This window comes from Siniperca chuatsi, linkage group LG6 (assembly GCF_020085105.1).
Source record: "Siniperca chuatsi isolate FFG_IHB_CAS linkage group LG6, ASM2008510v1, whole genome shotgun sequence".
NCBI classification, from domain to species: domain Eukaryota; kingdom Metazoa; phylum Chordata; class Actinopteri; order Centrarchiformes; family Sinipercidae; genus Siniperca; species Siniperca chuatsi.
In genome coordinates, this window is record NC_058047.1 from 8,424,234 (window position 1) to 8,447,880 (window position 23,647).

Consider the following 23,647-nt stretch of genomic DNA (forward strand, 5'->3'; position numbering starts at 1 on the left):
TCTGCTGGCATTGTTTTTCTATCTTATACTTCTCATAGTAATTCATTGCCTGCTTGCACTGAGCCACCCTAAAAAGTCCTATGCAGCATATTCATTGAGTAATCACACACATTATAACAATCCTTGGTCTGTAATTTCCCATTTTATTGGTACAGGTCTCAGTGTGGCTAAATGAATATTTAATATGAGCCTTTAAATCCCAAATGTCTGATGCTCTTCACTGCTGTTTCTGCCCAACCATCACAGCTCACATGGGTCACACTGCGATATGGACTGTGTACAGTCCGCCATGGGCCACATTTGGACTGTTGGGCGTGAACAGGACTGTTCACCAATCACAACTCAGGGCTTAAACCAGACTTTGACATATATAACACACTATACAGCATCTATAACACACTGATCCTCTTAGTATTGGGGAAATTGACTTAATTTACTTTTAGCCAACTCTAAATTCAAAACCTGTGCCATTCATTTAATTTCAGGGCAATAATGAGACATTCATCTGATTTCAGGGCTATAATTAAGTTATTATAATTAAGAGTGAGTGTCCTGTGTCTACTAGTGAGTTTAGTTGATTAACTGAAGGCTCCCTAAAATATTGCCACCTGAAATGACCAGTATAGAAAAATGACCCACATCTGTCTCCGTGGTTTCTTTTATATAACCTTTTATAGTCGCCCAATTAGCTGCCAGCTGTCTGAATGTACAGCAAAACCAACCACAGTCCTGATCTCTTAACATGAACATGCACATTAAATTAAAAAGGGTCTTGAGAGTAGCAAATAAAATCAAACGATAGAAAATGTTTTAAGAAAGTATCAATAAATACATTCCACTAAAACATTTTCATGTTCTTGGCAATAGCAATACTGCTGCCCAAATCAAAATTTAGTTTGAGTCTGGCAAGCTCCTTTGCTTTGTTTTGACGTCTCCCCAGTGTTATGGGATGAAACTCTTAAGAACTTTGTCAGTTCGTTTGATTCTCGCAGGATCAAAGGAGTTAAGCTGGATGATTTTCCCCAATGACATTATGGCAAAACTCACTGCCATGTTCCATGCGGCATTCTGTGAATCAAAACTGCTGGCACTCGCTGCATGCACAGTCGTACACATACGCACACATTGCAGCATGTACGCATGCTCCTTTTCAAACATCTGTTTCTACCATTCCTTTGTTTACATGTTTTTGATTTTTCCTGTGCAACTAAATTGCAGCTTGTTTCAGAGATGAGACAGTTGGCTCACAAAGAAATCACAATGTCATTTTCTCAAGGGAGTTATCAGTAAAAAGGAAAAATCACAAGACTGGCCTCAAAAAACAGCAATGTGAAAATACTGGAAATAAACTAAAATGGAAAAATAAAAGTAGATTATAGGAGGATATGATTTTAGCTAAATTACATGTTGACGTAAGAAATTATCAGGATGACATTGGCAGGCTGGCATGGTTTATGATCATGAGGATTTTGTAATCCAGTTTCTCACATCGGTGGAATGACTTTGCAGCAATGTAATGAAAAGAAAATTTGGATGATTGAGTGTTCAACTCTAGACTCCTTCTAACAACCCCATCTGGACATTTTGAAGTCTGTGTGTGCATTCATAAAGTACGTGCACACATATAAGTGTGTGTGTGGATTTGTGTTTGTCCAGTGAATATGTTTTATCTATACCTTTTCAGGAATCAAAAAAAGTTGTGTGCTCTTGCTTCATGATTATGATGCATTTTTAAGGTAATTTTTCAGGCTGTAAAGGTTTATAAAATTACCTATTTTTATAAAAGAGTTATATTTGTTTAATTGGAGTTAGTAGTTAGTACCATGAAAATCACCAAGATGATATTCATGAATTTCTGTGCAAGGCTGTGCTCTGTGCTTTGTCTGATGTTCCAGCTGATTAAATTCTACAGAGGGTTCTCGCCTCGTTTCTAGGATTGCTTTAATCTAAGCATCTGAAAGATTCAAACTCATTGAGGTACAGCTTTGACATGCCATCCACTACTTTGCAAGTTCAAATAAATTACAGTATTGTTTTTTTTACCCTGCCAACTCGTGAAAGAAAGTGTTGCAGTCAACTGAAGACCAGCACGCGATCTTGAATCACATTACATTTAACACAGACTTCATTTAAATGGACAGGGGCCTCCTTGACAGTGGCGGAGCTGCGGGGGTGGTGGGCTGCTGCTCATCATTAGTGCCACGGCCAACTTATTAGCTGTAGAGTAGGGTGGCAGGCCGTCAAGAAGACAGGGTCACCTAATGATGACACGTCATGACCTGCAACTGCTTACCTCATGCGGCAGCTGTTCAAACGTCAAAACTTCTGTTCCTTGACTTAAAGTTTTCGAAAAGACATCTGGTCCAGAAGCTTGTCAGTTTAAGTGAAATATATTAATTTGCCCTCCACTATTTTTTTTTTTTTGTACCTCCCACTCTCTCCCATCATCTCTGTATTCAGCAGAGAGGGTTGCAGCGAGCACAGTGACTTCCGTTTTCTTGGGATAAATTAGCCACAAATATTACTCACAAATTTGGAGGAAAATTTCTTGCCACCCACCTTGTTGAACCTGAGCATAACATGAACTTCATGTCCTCAGTGTTGTCTTTGCTTCGGTCTGTGCTCTGATTTCCATCCCCTCTACGTTGGGCTTAAGTATACACTCTGTGGTGTGCGGTATATTACAGTGTGTGTGAGTGTGTGTTCGTATATATCCTCAGGGTTGGGTTTTTGCGAGTAGCCACAGGCAAACTAAAAGCTGACAGCCCGGAGGTTTCAACTACAATTCAGGCAGCTTGTGTCCAATGTGGCTGCCTAAGATCAGAGTAGAAAACTATAGCAGAGCAGATCAGAAATACAGGAAGGAGGAGACAGGAGGATGAGGACAGGAGAGGAAAGTTTAAAGCATGAACTTTTCCTTAAGCGCAGATATTTTTTGATTCCTTCTATGTTAGGTTAAAACACATCCATTTGAAGTCTCAAGTCATTCAAGACAAGTTTATAAGTCAGTTCTCAAGTCTGTCAGAGTAAGTCCAAGTTAAGTCACAAGTTTTCATAAGCTTATTGCAAGTTTAGATGAAAGTCTTTCAGGTCTCTGAAAGGAAAATTCAGTTGTCATTTTTACGGTCAGCATCCAAAGCATGTGTTAATAGTGTTTTACGTAGTTGTGTTTAATATAGAGGCCTAGTAGTTGAATATGTAAGATGTGTGCTATGCAAGGCCTGGCTTTATATTTTTTATTGGGTTTTTTATTTTGAATTATCAAAACTTGAAGACTTAAGACTTTAAAGCAAAAGCATTCCAGTCAAGTCTTAATTAAAGGAATAGTTTGACATTTTGGCAGATACGGTTATTCACGTTTTGGCTAAGAGATCAGAGGATCAATACCACTTTCATGTCTGAACTGAAAATATGTACCAAGCTGTAGCCAGCAGCTGGTTAGCTTGTCTCAGAATAAAGACTAGAAACAGCATATCAAGTCAAGTCTCAAGTCCTCATTATTGTGACTTAAGTCTGACTCAAGTCCAAGTCTAGAGTCTCACATCTACAAGTCTGATTCAGTAAATTTTTTCTAATCCAAAATTAATCAGTATGCCACCAGTTATCACAGTACATCTCGTCTACACTGTGCCCATGCTCCTCCTCTACATTCTCCTCCCTCCATATTCCCTCTCCACCCCTCCTTGGAGATGTTTTAATAGAGCCAGAACAAACACAGTGTTAGCGGAAAAAGTCTCGCCTGCCAAAATTAGACCCCCAACTTTCTCCGTCTCTTCTCTCTCTCTCTCTGTACGCTGCCACACTTCCTCCATTTTCAGAAAAAAAACACGATGGAGACGGCGGGAGGCTGAAGGGAGTGAAAGAAAAACAGTGTTAGCAGGGTAGGAGGAGGATGGTACCATTAACACCCGGGCTTGCATGTTGTTCTTTGATTCCTGGGTTCTGCGGGGTCGGCGGCGTTCAGGTGTGATTAGCTGTGTGTGGAGACGACGGGAGGTTTAGCTGTAAGCTCAGATCAGAGGCAGTTAATAACTCCTAACTGAGGCCTGCGTGCAATCTGCCCACACTCTGACAGAGCAGGCTAAAACGGTCCATGACGCAACTATGCACTCTCTTCATCTTTCTTTTCATTTTTGCAGTTAAATTAATCAATAGGATGAATTAGATTTTCATCAGAAACGTTAGGCAGGCAGGCGGGACTGAAACTGAACTATAGATGACTTTTATTAGTTCTTTTAGTTATTTTTTCTTTCTGTCTGTGTTCGTGCCATTTGAATTAGCAAATTTGTTAATGACAGTTAAAGTCATACAGCATGAATTAATCAGAATTTGAAACTGATATGAAAAGGGACATGTTTTCAGAGCTGAGAGTTTCCACCTAAATCACTATTAGTCATAATAACTTTATTATAACACTTGAATGAGGCATTGTACACTTGTGAGGTGTTGGCAAAGCATGCCATATGGCCTACATTTTGTGGAAAGCATTATTGAGTTGGAATTGTGCATCATCTCTTTTGTTAAAGTGGCTATAATCAATATTTTCATAATAGCAATGTGTAATGTGATCGCACATTACACACAAAAGGTGTCGCTTATAGTGCCAAACCCACAGAGAATTATTACCCGACTCTGTGTTTCCCCTTGGCTCTACAGAGATTTAGCATCTGTCAGCTCATTGTTTTGGTTTTGTGATCCACAACTTTACTGTTTTGATTCATATATATAGATATACAATAGTGCCATTGTCAGCCACAGCAGGCAGCAGTTTTCAATGGAAAAAGCTGTGATAAACCCACTGTACACTACCTTCCCAACACCAAACGGCAGACAGACAAAGTTAGCAACTAGCTGGTGAACATGGTGGAGCATTTAACAGCTACCCTCAAGAGTTGGTGGAGACCAAAAGCAGAGCTACAAGGAAATATTCTGCTTACATTCATCATGTGGTCAGAAACACGACTCCAAATGAATGCTAATGTTGCTCCATGTCTGGTGAATGTGTAGATAGGTAATATCAACTTAAAAGGTGATGATATGTCATAGTTGTGTTTATAGCTTGTTTCTGCTGCTCCAAAGTGGCCAAAAAATCAGTCATTGCAGGTTTAACTTCATTACTTAATCATTTCTTGTATGATTTCCAAAACACAGTTGCTTTATACTTCTAAAAATGTTGACTTACTGGATATGTAAGTTTTTTAATCTGACAGCAGCGATAAACAGACTTTATGCAACGCGGCCACTGATCTCAGAGTCTCGTCTGTGTTTATAATGGAGGGGTTTTCTCACTGTTTGAAAAGATTAATACCACTATACCCTTGCTGTCAAGGCTGTTTAAATTTCTCAAAACTTTCCCCACCACTTTTCTCTCAGCACTGGCAAAAAAAAAAAGCATTACAAAAATAGCTGCTTTTTTTTCTTTTCCCTCCACCGTGCCTCTCTGCTCTCTCCTCTGCCCACTCTGTACTGGAGAATGAAGAGCACAGGTTTAACAAAGAACAGATTCTTGCATCCCAGTTTTTTCTGGCTTTTTTTTGTCTATTCTCTGACCTTTCTGCTCCTTACTTATCTTCAATCTTCCTGTCATTCGCTTCAACATATCCCCCTTTTTTTTTTAAATTGATGGTTGACAGTATTCGGTGGAAGATGTGCTCTGCTGTTCTTTTCTTCATCATTCTCCTTCAAACATGAAAATAGCTTATTTGAACAATATTTTACTCTCATATGTCAATTCAAACCACTGTTGACAGTAAAAGTGCTGGTTTGGTAATGATTAGATTTATATGTGTATATGTTTGTCTATATGTAGCTATATTTGTAAGACCTTTTAGTTACTTTTTGTAAGTTTGCAATTAATTTACCAGTTGAGATCTTGTTTGGGTGTAACTTGATGACTCAGAATGATTTCTCTAATCAGGTGTGTTTAACTGTAATACAGTATAAACACACATACAGTATAACCTTTCCTGCAACTTGTGTGTATATATCTGTGTGTGTGTGTGTGTGTGTGTGTGTGTGTGTGTGTGTGTGTGTGTGTGTGTGTGTGTTTGGCAAGAAACCAACCAACACACGGTGGATTGCTCTGTAATTAGCCAGCTGCCAACACACCAGACTAAATTGACCTAGGAGCTGACGTGACAAGGACAGTGAGGCCCGTACTGCCATCAGCCCACTGGCTATCCAATTATACAGTCGAAGCATCAAAGAGTTAAAAACAAAGTTTTTGACAAAAATTTGACTCTGTATAGACAGGTAGCGTGTGTGTTTCACCCACAGCGCTGCACGGGTTGATTGACAAATTAGTTTAAGGAAGTAGTTTCCAAAATGTGTAATGACTTGAAGATGTCACTCTAAGTTGATCTTGAAGCTTGCTCAGGCTTGCTCAAAAGTATTAGGCACTAAAATATGTGTGTACGCTAATCATAATAGATTTATTGATACCCTGAAACTCTCTTTTCTCTCCTGCTTTCTGTTCTACAGCAGCTGTCTTACACAATGTCTGTGTAATTAAGCATCTGATTTATTAAGACTTCAGGTAATTACACAATCAGTGCCTGTGACTGCCTTCCAGGTGTGTTCTGGAGGATAAAAGGATGCCGTCAAGGTGTTTTTATCTGGCAAAGATCAGCAAAGGGTCCAAAATCCTCATTAATTAAGTAACAACATGTCAAAGCATTTACTTAAGCTGCAATTAATCTGTTAACTGAGATAATTATTTAGGGAATCTATTACAGGTATTTTGCTCTCAGATATATTTTGCATCATCCCTGTCAAGATCTAGACCGACGGGCAAACCAACAAGTGGGCTGACATTGGTATTTACATGCCACTTGTGTGGCATGTAAATACATGTCGCTGCAAGGTAAATGTCTTATAATAATAATAATGATAATATAGTTTGATTGCCATAGTGCTGCTCAATAAATATCACTTTCAAGTTTAATGAGCACACAGGCACAACTCTGTGTCCGCTCTTCTTCCAAAACAATATCAGTTATTGCCAGATATTGTGTTCATGTATTATTTGCTTTTTTTCATATTCAGTGCAGCCCCCCTGCAGTCTTTTTTTGTGGTGCATTCACTTTTTATCTTCAGTCTTCCTATAAAATACAAGGCAATAGAATTTTAGCTTCCCAACCACAGCCTTCTTAATATACCTGCACCTCTTAATCACCTGCTTTTTTAGAGATTGACAAGTTTCCACACAAAACTGACCCTTGCAAGTTGCAGGTACCTTAGTAAATCCACAGGAATGTGCAATCTACATTCTAGTTATTGTATTTCCTCCTATGTTCCCATGATCCCTCTTTATAGAAATAGTTTGACATTTTGGGAAATATTCTTATTCACTAGATGAGAAGATGCCACTCTGATATCTGAATGCTAAATATTAAGCTACCGCCAACAGCTAGTTTCCTTAGCTTAGCACAAAGACTGGAAACAGGAAACAACTAGCCCGGCTCTGTGAACAAAATCTACCTACCAGCACCTCTAAAGCTCACTAATTACCACATTATATCTTGTGTATGTTTCACTTTGTTTGTTTATGGGTTGCTTAATCTTTAGAGGTGCTTGTAGATTTAGTTACTTATGGACAGTTTCCAGTCTTTATGCTATAAGCTAACCTAACTGGCTGTTGGCGGTAGCTTCATATTTAGCATACGATATGAGAGTGGTATCGATCTTCTCATCTAACTCTCCAATAGAAAGCCAATAAGAGCATTTCCCAAAACATTGAAATATTGTTTTAAATGCGCATGCATACAGTTAAGAGATGCACTTCACTGATAACACATTAGATGGCAAACTGCAGTACAGTGTTGGTGTGCCAGTTTGATAAATAACACTCCACTCCCTCTGTGCAGAATATGAAATGAGGCAAGTTTAATGTGGTGCTGAATGTCCTGCTCAAGGACACTTTAGCCAGCGAGATATGCAGGTTACACCCAGGTCCACCACTTAAAAACCAGTTTCTCTCACTCTGCCACCCTGCTGTCCTCAGCATACAGTATGTGCTGTTTTTGGTCACAATAGGCTCTTAACTCAGACTGTGAACTTGTGTGTGCTGTATTGAGAAACTCTGGATTTTGGTTTCACTTCTCCTCACCTCAGTGCCAGTGTCAACACTGCTGTGGTTCTCAGATGCTGGCCAGGATTGATGATGATTTGCTCCACACCACAAGCATCGCACCCATTCAGACTGAGGGGATGACAGGCCCACTCAATTTTTGGATGCCCTACTCCTCTGCCACATACTGATCCACTTCAACACTTCACATCAGACTAACACAGGGGGTTCTGCTAAAATTATTTCAATTTGGGATCTGGTTAAAAAAATATGTATTTCACTCTGGAACTCTTTGAGACACTATTCAGACCTGCCAACAACAGGCTCTGTACCAGTAGAGTTTTCTCAACCCATAGTTTAACCAAGAGGGAGCGAAATAGCTGTTGCAGTATTCCCAATTTGTTTAGTAGTCCTGTTAACTGCCAAACATGAAAAATGGATTAAACTTCCTTGGCAAAAGGTAAAAAGGGGCATTCTGTCAGTGTTTTACATTCACTTTTGGACAGGGTGTGTATACAGTACCACTTAGCTACACTGATACACAAGGAAAAATAAAGACAGCCTACTGAGACTTTCTTCACCTCTGTCCTCTGTCCTGTTGCTTTGCACGTTTGGAGTAGACTGGGGCTTTCTTTTTTCTTCTGTCTAAGAAGGCTTTTACCCACACGCAATCACACATATGTACACTTGCAGTTCTACATAAAACACAGAGTCAAAGAATTGCACACGGAGTTACTCTTACACACCCTATCTCTCACACATGTTTAGTTAAGCCCTCGGTGGGGCTTAATTGCCGTCTTGTTGTGGATTCTTTTTAGCACAGTGCTGATTGATTGGGGATCAGGGCCCTAATATGGCTCATAAGGGACAGGCCCTTTGACATGGCCTGGTCCCAGGGCACCAGCGCTGTTTGAAACCAGAGATCCCACCGTAGCCCCCTCCCACAACCCTGGATGCCTCTCTGCTAAATGCTGCCCAGGTCAGGGGGCTTCACACACATACAGGCAGACACATGTGAACACACACACGTGGGGACTGTCATGATGTGTAGCCGGCTTTAACCATTAAAGCAATTTACATTATTAGGCGTTAGTAAGGGAATAAGTCTGTCTTTACACACTTTACCACACACCGCGAGTTTCATACATAACTCATTATGAACCAGGCTTTCACACTCAGCTTGGACAGGGCCCACTTCCTGTTTCCTGTTTCCCAGAATCCCCTGTGTCTGTCTGTTGGTGATCCTGTTGGCAGGTCTGGTCAAGGTCAGGTCTGGTAAAGTCTGTGCTTTACCAGAAAGTGTGTGTGTGTTTGTGTGTGTTTGTGTGTGTTTGTGTGTGTGTGTGTGTGTGTGTGTGTGTGTGTGTATCACGGTTTCTCCCTGAGGGTTATAAGTCCTACATGAGCTATGTGGGGTTTCCCTGAACTTTGCCCTAAACCTCCCATGAACACACACTCCTGCAAAGAAAAAAACACACACATACATGCAGACTAGCATGCACAGAAAGTGTTCTTTCTTTGCCCTTAGTGGAGTGTGTGAGAGAAACAGAGGGAGGCACAGTGTACCTTGAGTATTTCTAGGTATAAATAGAGGCTTTTGTTTGAAGTTTGGACATGTACCCTGTGAGCCTGAGCCAGGGGATATTTAGTCATTTGTAGCACTTAACATAATCAATGCAGTTTGATGTAGAGAGTACTGATAAAGGAAAAGCCTTTTCAGTTGACGTCAGTTTATCAATCAGTATTTATTGGTCCTGGCGCCTACCAAATTGGCATGCATATAACTAGAGGACATTTTGGGTTGTGATAAAGCAGAAAGACAGGACTCTAAATTTAGCTCCCACCTCTTCTTCAGAGAAAGATCTTACCAGGAAGACATTTGGGTGTCAAGTTCAGACAACAATGGACTGATCAAATGAAGACTGATGTGGTACTTGTTGGTAGAGATTCTCATTACAAGCATCTTGCTTTTATAGAGTGATTAAACAATAAACATGGGATAAACAGATATTAACATATAGACAGATACACACCTACATAAAAAAATAAATAAAATAGAAATAATAGTCTATTTAGAGTCATTTACCACCCTTTCAAACTCTATATATTTTACCTATACAGTATGTTTGTCCTCACCCCCCCCCCAAAACACTTGCAGCAGTCCACTCCTGATCTTGTGCCCAATATAAATCCCATAGTCACTGACAAACTTAACAAAATCAGTTTAGATTATCTGTATGGAGGCATCCTGAGGCATCTAATAACGTCTGTGGAATAAAGCCAAAATAGTCTTGTCATGGCCTGAAAATGAACTGTGTGGACGGGGCAAGGTTCAGCATGAACATACTCCGACTGCTGGTAGTGACAGTAAAATGATTCATAAAAGGGAGCAAATTTCATTTAGGCAAGTTAGATGCCTGTATTCACTCCAATTTTGTTTTTGTAAAGATAAAATCTTTTTCATATGCAAAAATATCAGTTGTCAGTGTAATCTGAATTGGTCCCTTAAGACCAGCATGTGGGTGGGCTCTCCTGGTCAGACAGCCTGTTAAACAGCAATGCAGCCAGAGGACAGATCAAATGATGGAGACAGAGGGTGAGAAAAGGGAGGTGGTGTGTGGGTGTGTGTGTGTGTGTGTGTGTGTTAATGTTATATATGAATATAATTTTCTTGAACTTTTCCACTTTTACAGGAGAAAGGACTTAGCACTAATCTTCAAACTAAATTGCCAAAGTTTGTAGCACAAGAAACTGCAAAAAAGTTTTTTCTCTCAGTCAAATGTCCATCTTCAACCAAACACTTTACCCAGCTGATATAATAATGACGGGATATTTTTTTTAATTTCACATTGTCACCCCTCCTCTGTGTTTCTCTTCTCTTCCTTCGATCAATTTGCAGCAGTTTTCTCCACTCTGAGACGACTCTAGGCAGGAAGTTCATATGAGCACACAGAAGAGCACATATCATATAAACACATACATATAGACCATGTTGTAAATATGGGTGACAACTCTGAGAGTGTGTGTCTGGTCCTAGCCTGTAAATTATCTTTTATTGGAAGATCCCGAGCCATGTCCTCTCTAGGCTGTTTGGAAAAAGCAGAACCTTTGGCAAAAAGATTGTGTGTGTACAGTATGTGTGTTTATGCATGTACATGTAAATGTTTAGGCCTGTATGTTATGTTATCCATTTGTGGATAACTGTCAAAATGTATGTTTTAGTCATCTCCTGCCTCTTTTTGGCAAAGGTATAACCTCTGAAAGTATCACTTGTTGCAGACAAGTTGTCTTTCAGTGAGGAATTAACTTCACTAATCTGATCAGTAATATTTAGTGTGTTCCACCATCGTTTCAGTCATTTTCTGATTAAGTGTTGTGATTTACCTCTCTGTTGTGCCCACATTCATTTAGCTTGGCTTGTCTGCTTGAGCTTCATCAAGCATTATCCCTACTATTTCCCATAATCCCCAGAAACCTCAGACAACATGTCTGAACTCTCTGACTGTCAGATGTGGGTTTTATGTGTAGGCAGAGAAAGCAATAATTGTAGTGATACATATAGCAGAGGAAGAAGTTTTCCAGTCAAGAAAAAGGCTAACATAATGTATAAGTCATAAGTAGTCATCAGCAAGTCATCAGTAAGTCTTGCAGCTGCATTGCATTCTTGTACAAAGAGGCTACTGTCAATGGATGAGTTCGTGACTACAGAGAAAGTAACCAGGAGTTTGATTTTTAGGGACTAACAGCAATTTTATATTTTCCACTGATGATTTGTACCTGAAGAAATAACAGAAAATTGATAAATTGGACAAAGACATACAAAGCATACTGTCATCATCTGTTAACTTAACGGCTTTGTTAAACTGTGTGAAAGTATTAAGGCGGATATCCTTCAAACAGACTTAAGCCCTTTTTGTTTGTTTTCTGTGTCCTACAGACACCTTTGATGGCCGGGTGTGTAAAGAGGGATTATTTATGGGCTCCACAGTGCAACAGTGTTTTCCTTCCCCATAATACATGCCTTTAGTGACTCTTAATCGCTCACATCAAGGATTATTCCACTTTCCTCAGGAAGCCACATATGTGTTCAAACGTGTGTATTCTTGTTCCTTAAGCACTGTCAGTAGCCAGTCAGCCAAAACATGTGTCCTCCTGTCTTTTTTAAGTGTCTGCCTTTGTGTGTTCAGATTATGATCTAGGCAATAAGCTGTTGTAAATCATGCAGGAAAGTGTGTGTGCATGGGTGGGTGTGTGTGTGTGGAGGGGGGGTTACATGCTGTCTAAATCACAGAAGTAGCTTCGCTCTCGGCTATCTCTTTCCCCATTCTTTCTTTTGTGCTCTCTTTGCTTTTCCTGTCATTTTTATTTCCACACGGATGTTTCAAGGCAGCCTGGAGTTAATTCAAGTAATGCTATTAAGAAAAGCTGAAAACAGGATTTTTTACAGACACAAAAATGGAAAACAGGAATGAAAGTTTGTAATACTGCTCCAGGGGGGACAAAACTTTTTATAAAAATAGATCATGAACCACTTTATTTGTAATACCCCTTTGTCCTTTTAGATACCTGTATCATTATTGTTGGGAAGATATTTTTGGGATACTGATGTTTTGGGTCATACACACACATACTACATTGTTCAACAGCAGTTGGACTAGTTCTCCGAACTGTCCTTCCAGTCCCGAGTCTCCGTCTTTTCCTCAATTATCTCTCAATCTCTCTTTCTCTGAATTTTTCTCTCTCCCTCCTCTATTCCACTTTTTTACTTTCCCTTTCTTGTTTTTTTTCTTCTTCGTTCTCTATCTGTCTATGCTATTTGTTTTCAGGGATCTCTACAACCAATGGATCAGTGTTTAATCAAACAAATCGGCCTGTCCCCTCTAATACACCTTCTTGGGTCCTAGTAATGGATTTTACTTTTTAACCCCTGTGCTCCATTTGTTTGTGTGTGCATGTGTCTGTCTAAACACCACTGGGTTTATGTTAGGTTTTAGAAGACATATTGCCCTCCTTAATTGACAGGCTGATTGACACCTTCACTCCCTAAACCCTCCCCCCACCTGGACCTCTGATACCCTGCAGTCCTCCAGGGAAGTGATGTCACCAGGTCAGGAGCAGTGTGAGGAGTGACGGGATTGATGTCCTTCCCGGCATGTCGAATCACCATGTATGTGTTAACCCCGTTATTAAAACTCTTTAGCATCATCCACAGTCATGGCTTCCACCCGGTGTGGGCAAAGACTGGGCCTTACAACAAATACTTCAGCAGTCCAACACATCAAACACCAGCATCTATATCAGGGAGTCATTATGTGGACTATTTTAGATTAGATCAGCATTCAAGTTACATTCAGTGAAATGTTAACATAAATAAATGTTTACTTTCTATCTCAAATCAAGAGTATTTCAACCATGGGCAGTTTCATAAAAGCTTTAGCATTTATTGTTCGCACAAACCAGTGCCTGCTACATCTTTTCTGGGAAAATTCCTCAGACTCACTGGAAGTGATGCATTTTACATTTCTGGTGGCAGAAACAGTTGCTTGTTTGAAATAAATACAAGAACTGTATATTAAACATGAGCAGAGATAGCCACCATGACTGTTGGCCGTGTTTAGACCGACTATAGCCCTGCATGTAAAAACGCATCCCTGTCATTCATTTGAATGAGGCCAGTGCAATGCAGGGTGCTCTGGCAAAAAAAAAAAGTTGAACCAGGTTCAACTTCACTGCAATGCGATGTCATTTTGCAAGGCTCTGCGTTGGCCAATCAAATACGTGCAGGCGCATTTTCCTGGTAGATTACTTTGTAACGTGAACCTGTATTTGTGCTGTTTTCCTGTTTTCTGTTCATGAAATGATTGCCGGCGTGATAACTTTTAAAGCAGTAAAATCCTTCCTCATAGTATTATCAACAGTTGTGGAGTGTTTTGGAACTTGGTAAGCCCTCAAACTCATAGACATGTTCCTCAAACTGGACTTCCTGGATCATATTTTCAGATTGCTATACTGAAAAAAAACTTTATTTAAAAGATTTCTACCCGCCAATTCAAATCCATCCATGTTGTCTTCTCCACATCATCGCTTATGTTTCTTCTTATTTCCTTCCTCTTTCAGTACGCTCTGAATCTCTTCGTCCGTCTCTCTGACAGAAGCCTCTATTGTTGCAGTCAGTAAGCAGTAGTAACACGAGGCCTCAGGAGGGCTTGTTCTTTCTTCATTGTATCCAAATGCAGCGCCTAGTGGCCCTCGCTCGCTGTTCATTCCCAGTGCGGTCACGGGCCACTGGCAGCCACAGACCCCAGTCAACCTCAGCCTCTGGTGGCCATTTTGGCTCGCTGTCAGTGAGAGATCATTATACGCTGTGGCCACACATGCATTCTACAATTCTCCTATGATAATTGAGTTACACTGTCTATAAGCAGACACCAGTATAAAGGATCTAACACACGAATCACTGCCATACAGTTATTTTTGGTTGTTGCAAAATATCAGTATATATTTCCCCAGCATTGCACAGATTAAAAAATTAGACTTTGACAACATCTTGTATTTATGTTTTGCAGAGTACTAATTCTGTGGTACCTTTTTATAATTGTAAACAGGCTGAATAATGCTGAACAGATTTTGTTTTCTCATCTTCTTCTTTCATCATCTGTGTCAGACTTACTTCCAGAGAGGAAATGCAGCCTCCTGAGGACAGCGACCATGCGATTGTCCATTGTTTTGTCCCCCTTATTCTCTTTGCCCATCTGTTCCTTTCCAGAACCACAAGTGTCTTTGATTTGTTGTTGGACACCATCTAACACACATACACATGTTCACAAACACTCTGAAAAGGCACAAAAGTGTCATATCTCAGTGAGTCATTGAGCACAAGAACATATTTAAATCCAACTATGATCTGTGTCTGTTCGTGTGTCACCTTATCTTACCTGAAGAAGCAACAGTTCACTGAAAAATCTAAATAACATTAAAATAATACTACAAATCAGACTTTAAAGAACTATTCCAGTAGTTTTGCCCATTTTAGCCAGTGTAATACACATCGCAAGACCTTTACATCACATCTATTTTGCCATTTTAACCATGCTGCTGTGTTTTAGGAATTCTGATAAACTTGGCCTCCAGCCATCTATTGGTTTCCATTAATTTCTGTACAAAAAAAAACGAATAAAACAACATATCTTGTAACATTGATGAATAAACAACATGATAAATATAAACCACAAAATAGTACAGTACATATTTACCCATGTATTTTTAGTTTAAGTATTTTAAGCTAAAACTTGCAAAAACACTGGCCTGGTCCTTTAAAACCACACTTCCTGATTTTATTAAAGTATTGAATATTGCCCTCAAATCCCAAAATTCTTTCCCAGCTCAATGTTGTTTCAAAAGTCACCACAGTTCATAGTTGAGTATTTTCAAAATATCAACAGGGAGCTGAGAAGAAATTTTGGGATTTGGGGCGTTGTTGTTGCACACTAAAACAAAACCAGGGAGCACATGTTAAAAAAAACACATATAACACAAGCTGAGGAGCATCCCCAATCAGGATACAGCAGCTGTGACCTCATGCTGCCGGCAGCTCATCTCCTCTTCACTCATCACCCACAGCAGCTCCTGGAAGCGAAACCCTGAAATCTAAAATGTCATCGGGATCCGCCCCTTGCCTCCTCACCCTCAAATCCCATCTTTTCTATATCCCCTCCAACAAAGAGTGTTGAGTTTCACATCCCCTCAACCCCAAAGCTCAACACAAACCCGTCATCCCAGCCCACAGCTTCTTGATGAGAAAGTTTATATGCTGAAGGCCTAAAGATTTGTTCCATAATCAAAACATTAAGTATAGACCCAACAATGAAATCCTACGCAAGGAGAAGTTGGTTTGTGCTGGAATAAACAGAACATGTGCTACAGTGGTAACATCCCACACTTTTGAAGGTTTTTGAAAATGCAAAAAGTTTGAATATTTAGCAAATGGTAAAAAGCCATTACTTAAAGTTGAGTTAACAAAGTAATGCACTCAAAATGCCTCATGGATTAGTAGTTTTTCTTAATGCTCAACAGTCTGAACTCACCTGTATACTTTCAAATTTAACAATGATGCCTTAAAGCAGTGGAGTTTGGATAGATCACACACTGACAATGAAACAAAGGAAAGAAGTGTTGATGCTTTTCTACTTTTTCTACTTTATGTATAAGTGATCTGTTGAGAGTCATTTTTGCAGGAGAGAGCCTCATGTTGAGAGAGAGGTGAAAAGGAAAGAAAGGGAGGGAAGGGTGGTGGTGGAGTGAGAAGTGTTAACAGTTCCTGCAGAGATAGTGAGAAAAGGGAGACTCCACATTTTGATTGATTACGAGTTTTAAAGGAATCCAGTCTTTTTGTCTTTTGTGCCAAATTGAACTTCTTTTTGAGGATGATTAAGTGTGGAGTCGACTCTGAATGAATCATCCATTTTTGCGGGGTTAACATTCAACCTCCTCAACTTTAAAAACTCTCTCTTTCCTGTTAATGGTACATGTGTCAACAGTCGTCAAACCCCTGTCTCGGGGGTCAAGGAAGTGTATGTGTGTGTCATTGTCTATACAGTAAAAAACAGTTTTAGTTAAGGTAGATCTATCTTCAAATGTTAAGTTGTGTCTCAGTCAAAACGCACACAAAACAGCCTGCTTCCTCCTATCATCAGTTTCTGGTTTAACGGTTTACCACCTCAGCCTCCTATATATGCCCATACATATGTGTATATGATAAAGTATAATAAGACAATATACAGACTAGTGTTTTTACACTAGTTTTTTGTGTAAGTTTGAGGCCTACAGCTAAATAAATACTCTGTGTGTAAGTATAAGTATACTGTTTCTCATTTTTATATTATCTAGTGTCATGATCCTTGGACTAATCCAAACCTTTTACTATAATCTATCAACAGCTGCATGAGCTAAAGGAACATTTTCTAGATCTTATGCATCTCTAGTAGGATGGATGTTGCCAGATTATAAATGTTGCTTAACTTGTCTTTCTTACTTTCTTTGTAGCAGTAATCAAATCAGGAAGACTGGAGTTTAAAGTCTGGCTTGCTCACATATCTTTCCTTATTAAGAAAACACAATGCAACATTGCATATGTGCACAGTTTTAGAAGATATACAGAAAACTTGTCACAACCCATCAAGACGTGTTAAAATCCCAAACCAGCTAGCATTGATTCTGTCTCAAGCAATGGAGCTGCAGTCTGGGTCTTACTGTGCTGGCACCACCCAGGTGTGAATGTACATTACGTACTCATGTGGATGTGAATTAGGGTGGTGCTGGAAAAAGAGCATGGCTGCTTAGTAAGTACTTCCCTGAATAAATAATGAGGTTGGAAAAAATTTAATTGGACAAGGAATCAATGTCCTCAATACCTTGTTTAGGTTCTGTGGTGAGGCTCGCCTTTCTGTTTAGATCTGGATTATAGATCAGGGCTCCGAGGGGAAAGCCTCTCCTTGTAATTAACTATTATAAAACATTATACAGAGCCCCGTGGCGTTGGTGTGTAAAATAAAAGGCTCGAACGGCCATCCACTGTTTACACAAATAGCAACCGCACTTGGCTCGCCCTGCCTGGAATAGCTCTCTCTCACACACACAGAGAGAAACAAATGGATACACAAAAACAAAACTCAAGAAAGATTTTCGGAAAACCTCAGATGTCTCACAGTGATTAGGTTATTGTAGATGTGTCTTTCCCACCCATTTCTCTCTTTAGACATGTTATAAGTCATTTCTGCTGCACAGGACAGGATACTGACATTTTAATATGCCTCTCAGACATGACTTTCAAGCTAAGTCGACTTGGAGAAGAGTGAAAGAAATTAAAATATAGAAAGCAGTGAGGGGCGAGTTGTGATTTGGGCTGAGCTGGTTCGGTTGAGGCCATTCGGACTGGCCAGAGTTGTAATTAGCCTGCGGGGATCTGGCTGCATTGTGGTGGATCGTCTGCTCTCCCTTGTCATTTACTTGTCTGTGTGTGGCTTGATGTTAGTGTGGATGTGTGTGTCCACCATCGTCTGTGACGCACAACCATACTAACCTCTCGGCAGCCTGGACACATTCCAGCCCTCACTTTGTATCGTGTGTGTGTGTGTGTGTGTGTGTGTGTGTGTGTGTGTGTGTGTGTGTGTGTGTGTGTGTGTGTGCTTTCTCATGCTCTAGCTGCCTTTTCATACTCTGATTCATTACATTCAGAACGGTTTTAGCCCAATCAATCAACAATCCCTCAAATCATTCAACTAGTTTTCACAGTGGCACAGTTTTTTATTAGAAGAGTCTCCCCTTACAGTTTTAATGCCAGACATGATTTTCACCTCTTTTAGCTCTTCGCCAAAGGAAAAATATCTGAAGATGTAGCAGTTTGTGGCTTGATGAAGGGGTGCTAAGCCATCTGCAGGCACACCGCAACATGAACTCATTATTACCAATATCCACATTTTAGTAGGAAATTACATATTCCAAGGATAAAATCTGCTTAAACCTGTATTAAGATGTAAATTTAATCCATATCTCCAAGGAATCTGCAGCATGTAAACCACTGCTCTATAGTTCTGTGTGTGTGTGTGTGTGTGTGTGTGTGTGTCCATGTCTGGAAAGCCCATTTAGATCTGTACAGACAGGGGTGAAAAGAGAGAGAGCTGACCTTGGCCTTCAGTCACTTAGCACTCCTCAGAGAGAGGCAACCTAATGACCCCATACTCACACCAAACTTACACACCATTGGTGTTACGAAGGCTAAGAGTGTGTGTTTGTTTGCGCCCACATGGATGTTCATTCAGTTGTGTGTGTGTGTGTGCCTGCACCATTGTCACCTTGTTTTCAGTTGCATCTTTAAAGCTTTTTAGTGCAGTTTTACAGTTTGTTAGTGTAATTGACACACTGTTACGTCCCTTTAAACTACCTGACTTACATCAACAAAGACTGCAGACGTGGTTGGATGATAATGAAGCGTTAAGCCTCAAAAGGCTCTATTTTACAGTTAAACACAACGTGAAATGAAGCAGTGTGTTTTCATAAGATGGGAGCAAAACATTAGTGTTTTAATGATCTAAGTAGAATATTGTTCAATTAACTTGAAGTAGCTAAACAAAGATGTAAATCACAGGAGTAATATTTAGAATTAATATTTCAGAGTCCAAGGTTAATGTTTAGACAGTATTTTTGTTACCATTACTCCAATATATTTTACAAAATTTCACAGTCTGGTCAGTTTCAAAAGCTTCTGTTTGCCATTACTCGAGCAGTAGTGTCTGAAGCATGAGGATGTACTTTCAATCAGCCAATAGCTACAATATGGTTCTTTTGTGCTTGGTTGTGTGTGTGTGTGTGTGTGTGTTGCATCATGCACTCCCCTATTTATTGTGGTTGTGCCTGTCCCCATATGGCACAATTTAAAGCACATGACACAGTGATCTCACACTGAACAAATAGCCTGCTAGTCAGCTTATGGTTTGTGTGTGTCTGTGTGTGTGCACGTATGAGTGTGTGTGTGTGTGTGTGTGTGCATATATGTATATATGTATATATATATATAGATAGATAGATAGATAGATAGATAGATAGATAGATACGGAAAACGGAGAACGCAGAAAAGGGCCAAAAAATCAAGAGTCGCCAAAGGAAGTAAAAGTGAAAATATAATCATCAACTCCTGCTCTCTCTCTCCCTCTCTGCATATGTTTCAGATTATGGGTCATGATGACATCTCTCTGCCATAAACAGGAATAAAGTCAAACAGCTAAACATTAATTCCTAATGCAGTTTACATCTGTGCTGTGAATTGCGATGTGCTTGTGTGTGTGTGTGTGTGTGTGTGTGTGTGTGTGTGTGTGTATGTGTGTCTTTTTCAGATCTCTGCCTTTGACTTAAATGTGACTTATCTTTGGCCAAGCAAAGGGAGACTTCTTAGTTTAGGACCAGCAACCAGAAACAGCCTTTTCCTTCAACTAGTTGGTTTTGTGTAATATTCAAACATAGACTGACCTCTAGTGGAATTTCCTTGTATTGCAGCACATTTGGGCATCTGTAACTCTGCAGAAGTCATCTTGCTCTTCCAGTTGTACAAATATTGCAGACATATACTGTATGTGTTAATATTGTTGAGATATCTGTAAACAAACATTAAATCCCTCCACACTCTCTCCTCTGTCTTTCTGTTTGTCGCAGGGAGGATTTTGATGAAGAGGGATTCTGCCAGCCATACAGAGGTATAGCCTGCGCCCGCTTCATCGGTAACCGCAGCATCTTCGTCGACTCGTTGCAGATGCAGGGTGAGATCGAGACCCAGATCACAGGTGAGAAAGAGGCGATGTGTATAAGTGGGTTTGACCCCTTTACTGCAAAAAATCAATTTTTCTTACACTTAAGAATCTCAAGAAAGGTCTAAATATACTTCTACTTGTACAGCAGATGGCATTTATTCATTAATTTCTTTCTGCAGCATTTAGTTTTTTCACTCAAGTGCATTTTCAAGCATTCTGTTTAAATATGATTTTTCTGAAGTTTCACTCAAATGCACACAGAGCTTTTGGTGATGATTCAGACACAATTTGGCCATATTTACTTTAGATCTATACATTCATTTACAAACATATGCATCTACATTGAATGTTGCCAGATCAGCAAAGCCTTAAGGACAAACTAGTTGTTCCCTCTCAGGCATTTTGTGTCTGACAAGGAAAAGCTGACAGCCTGCTTTCATCCAGTGAGTTCACTAGTTCGACCATCATGCAGCACTTCTGTCTTGACCAGCCAAACCCTGCGCGCATATGTCTTCAGCAACCAGAGCTGATAGAGCACCTTTGTAAAACTGCCTTCTCTGCATACACCAAATCAATGAAAACCAGCTGCGAATGAGGGCTGTTTAGAAGGTAAAGCTTAACTAATATGCAGTAGGAAGAAAACAGGACGTCGCTTATGGAGTTCAAAGGAAGTTCAGCAGAGTCACCACCCGGTATGGAGCCCAAATGTCCCACACACTGTTTCATACTGTTATACATGTCTGTGTCTCTGCTTCTGTGTTTTTGTTTAGTGCATTTGAGTGCATATGTCCTCAGAGGTCACTTTAATGTGGATGTTATTGATTACATCCGTGCAGCTGTCAGCTTCTCCCTTGAACAGTTCGGGGACAAAGGGGCCATGAACTCAGACTCTAATCTGAAACATCATGGATGAGTGATAATTAAGATTTATGATGCCACAAGGTCGTAATAAGGCTACAGTAGGACTGTAAATCATACATTTCATACCCAGAACATCCACATTCGGTAGCTATTCACCATCTTGAATTTAATATCACTTTCACTGATCTTCAGTATCATTTTTTTCAAGCAACATGTGCCGTAAGAGTGTTTGGATAACTGCCAACTTAAGTTATCCACTTTATAATCGCGTGTCTTCTCCTCAACCCCCCACAGAGCTGCTTTACTGATAATCACAACCACAGAAAAGCACATGTGTGCAATAACCGTACAGTATGACTATGAATCATACATTTACTGCTACAGCTTTCATTGTCAGTCTCCCTCTTTAACCCTTTGTGTTTAGATGCTCAAAAGTTAGTAGCAACGTGAGCACAGGATTGCTTTTAAACTCATGTCTTTTTTATGTATTTGGATGAATGTAAGAAAGAATCAATCAAAGAATATATGAAAGAATTAATTTTTATTTGGTCTCTTATCTCTTAAACAAACAAAAAAACCTTAATATCGATTCTAAATGTATATATGAATTATGATGCCAGACTGTGTTAAGAAATTGATGAAATTAATATATTACTTTTGTCTCCCCTCTCTCCAGCGGCCTTCACCATGATCGGAACATCCAACCATTTGTCAGATCGTTGCTCCCAGTTTGCCATCCCTTCTCTCTGTCACTTTGCCTTCCCGACATGCGACCGCAGTTCTGGTACCGACAAACCTCGGGACCTGTGTAAGGACGAGTGTGAGATCCTGGAGAACGACTTGTGTAAGACAGAGTACATCATCGCCCGCTCAAACCCCATCATCCTGAAGAGACTGAAGCTGCCAAACTGTGACGACCTGGCTGCCTCTGACAGCCCCGAGGCTGCCAACTGTCTGCGGATTGGCATCCCCATGGCCGAGCCCATAAACAAGAGTAAGACATGTTCACCTGCTGATTGCATTACTTTATTACTACTGCTAGTAGAGCTCATTATTATTATGAGGAGAGGCATCTCTGTGGTTCCTATTGTAACTGCTAACAGGAGCTGTTTTGAAAACTCTGCTAATTGGTGAGTCCAAGTATGCTCTGAAATCAAACTGTCCAAAACCCAAAGATATTTTAGTTACTATCAACAAAGAAAAGCAGCAAGTCTGCTCATTTGATAAACTGAAATCAGCAAATGCTTGGCATTTTTGCTTCAAAAATGACTCAAACAATTAATTGATTATCAAAATAGTTGGCAATTAATTTCTTTTGGATTGACAATCAATTAATCAGCTAATTGTTGCAGCTCTAGTCAAATTTACAAGAAATTAGACTCTGGTCTTCAGTTGCTCTCAGAGCTCTCAATATACTTATTTATATTTGCAGACATCAGAGTTGAACATTGAAATGCAAAAATCACATTGTCCTTATCACAACATCCATGTTAGTTTATTATTTCTCTCTGAATTTGATATTTCGGCAAAGTAGTTTGTAAAGATTTTTGGAAGCCATTAAACAAATTTTAGATTTAATACTTCCTGCTCTGAACTACATGACAATGTGACAATGATGCTTGATAATGGATTACCTATCTCAAGCAAGTTTATCTCACGTGAGATGGGTAATAGTCTAATCTTTTAAAGTTGATTTTGATAGTTTACCTAGATGAATAAACCCCCTGACAGCCAGGAAGATAGGAAACTTACCAAAAAAATCAAAAAACAAGTGATACGCTTTGGAAAATGGTTTGTTGCATTGTGAAGTACACATGTTTTGTAGTAAAAATATGTTAACATAAAAACAAAAACTCACTCACATTCACACAAACAAACTGTTAGGAGTTATTATTATTGGTGTCTATAACATGGTCACTCTAACATAAAGTGTGTGCTTGTGAAATAAAATAGTGATGAGTAAAGGAAAGTAATTTAAGGCTGGCTGACTCGGCATCAGCGCCTAACACACACCTAATGCACAACCACCTTTCTCCCCCCAGATCACAAGTGCTACAACAACAGCGGGGCAGACTACAGAGGGACAGTCAGTATGACCAAGTCGGGGCGTCAGTGTCAGCCATGGAACTCCCAGTATCCTCACAGCCATACCTACCTGGCCGTCCGCTACCCGGAGCTGAACGGAGGACACTCGTACTGCCGCAACCCTGGGAACAAACACGAGGCCCCCTGGTGTTTCACGCTGGACGAGGGGGTCCGCATGGAGCTCTGTGACATACCAATCTGCGGTAAGAGACTAGAATATGTTTAAGTCTTTACTAATGAGAGTCATAGTGTTTAATGCTGTCTTTGTAACACATTTGGACATATTTGGTTTGATGTCCAAAACTGCGTTAACGCATTTCTTATTCAACTGAAA

At 39.9% G+C, this 23,647-nt stretch overlaps 1 protein-coding gene across 3 annotated transcripts in view; it reads left to right on the forward strand.

Annotated features, from left to right (window-relative positions):
* The window catches only part of ror1 (receptor tyrosine kinase-like orphan receptor 1), a 127,165-nt gene that overhangs the window by 92,905 nt on the left and 10,613 nt on the right, over nt 1-23,647 (forward strand). For 2 of the 3 annotated variants that reach the window (XM_044199929.1, XM_044199930.1), the window contains 3 exons: nt 20,273-20,400; nt 21,905-22,222; nt 23,271-23,516. In XM_044199929.1, coding sequence (XP_044055864.1) covers nt 20,273-20,400; nt 21,905-22,222; nt 23,271-23,516 — 692 coding nt within the window. Of the gene's footprint in view, nt 1-13,125; nt 13,236-20,272; nt 20,401-21,904; nt 22,223-23,270; nt 23,517-23,647 lie in introns of those variants that run through there. The other variant, XM_044199931.1, reaches the window with a different exon arrangement.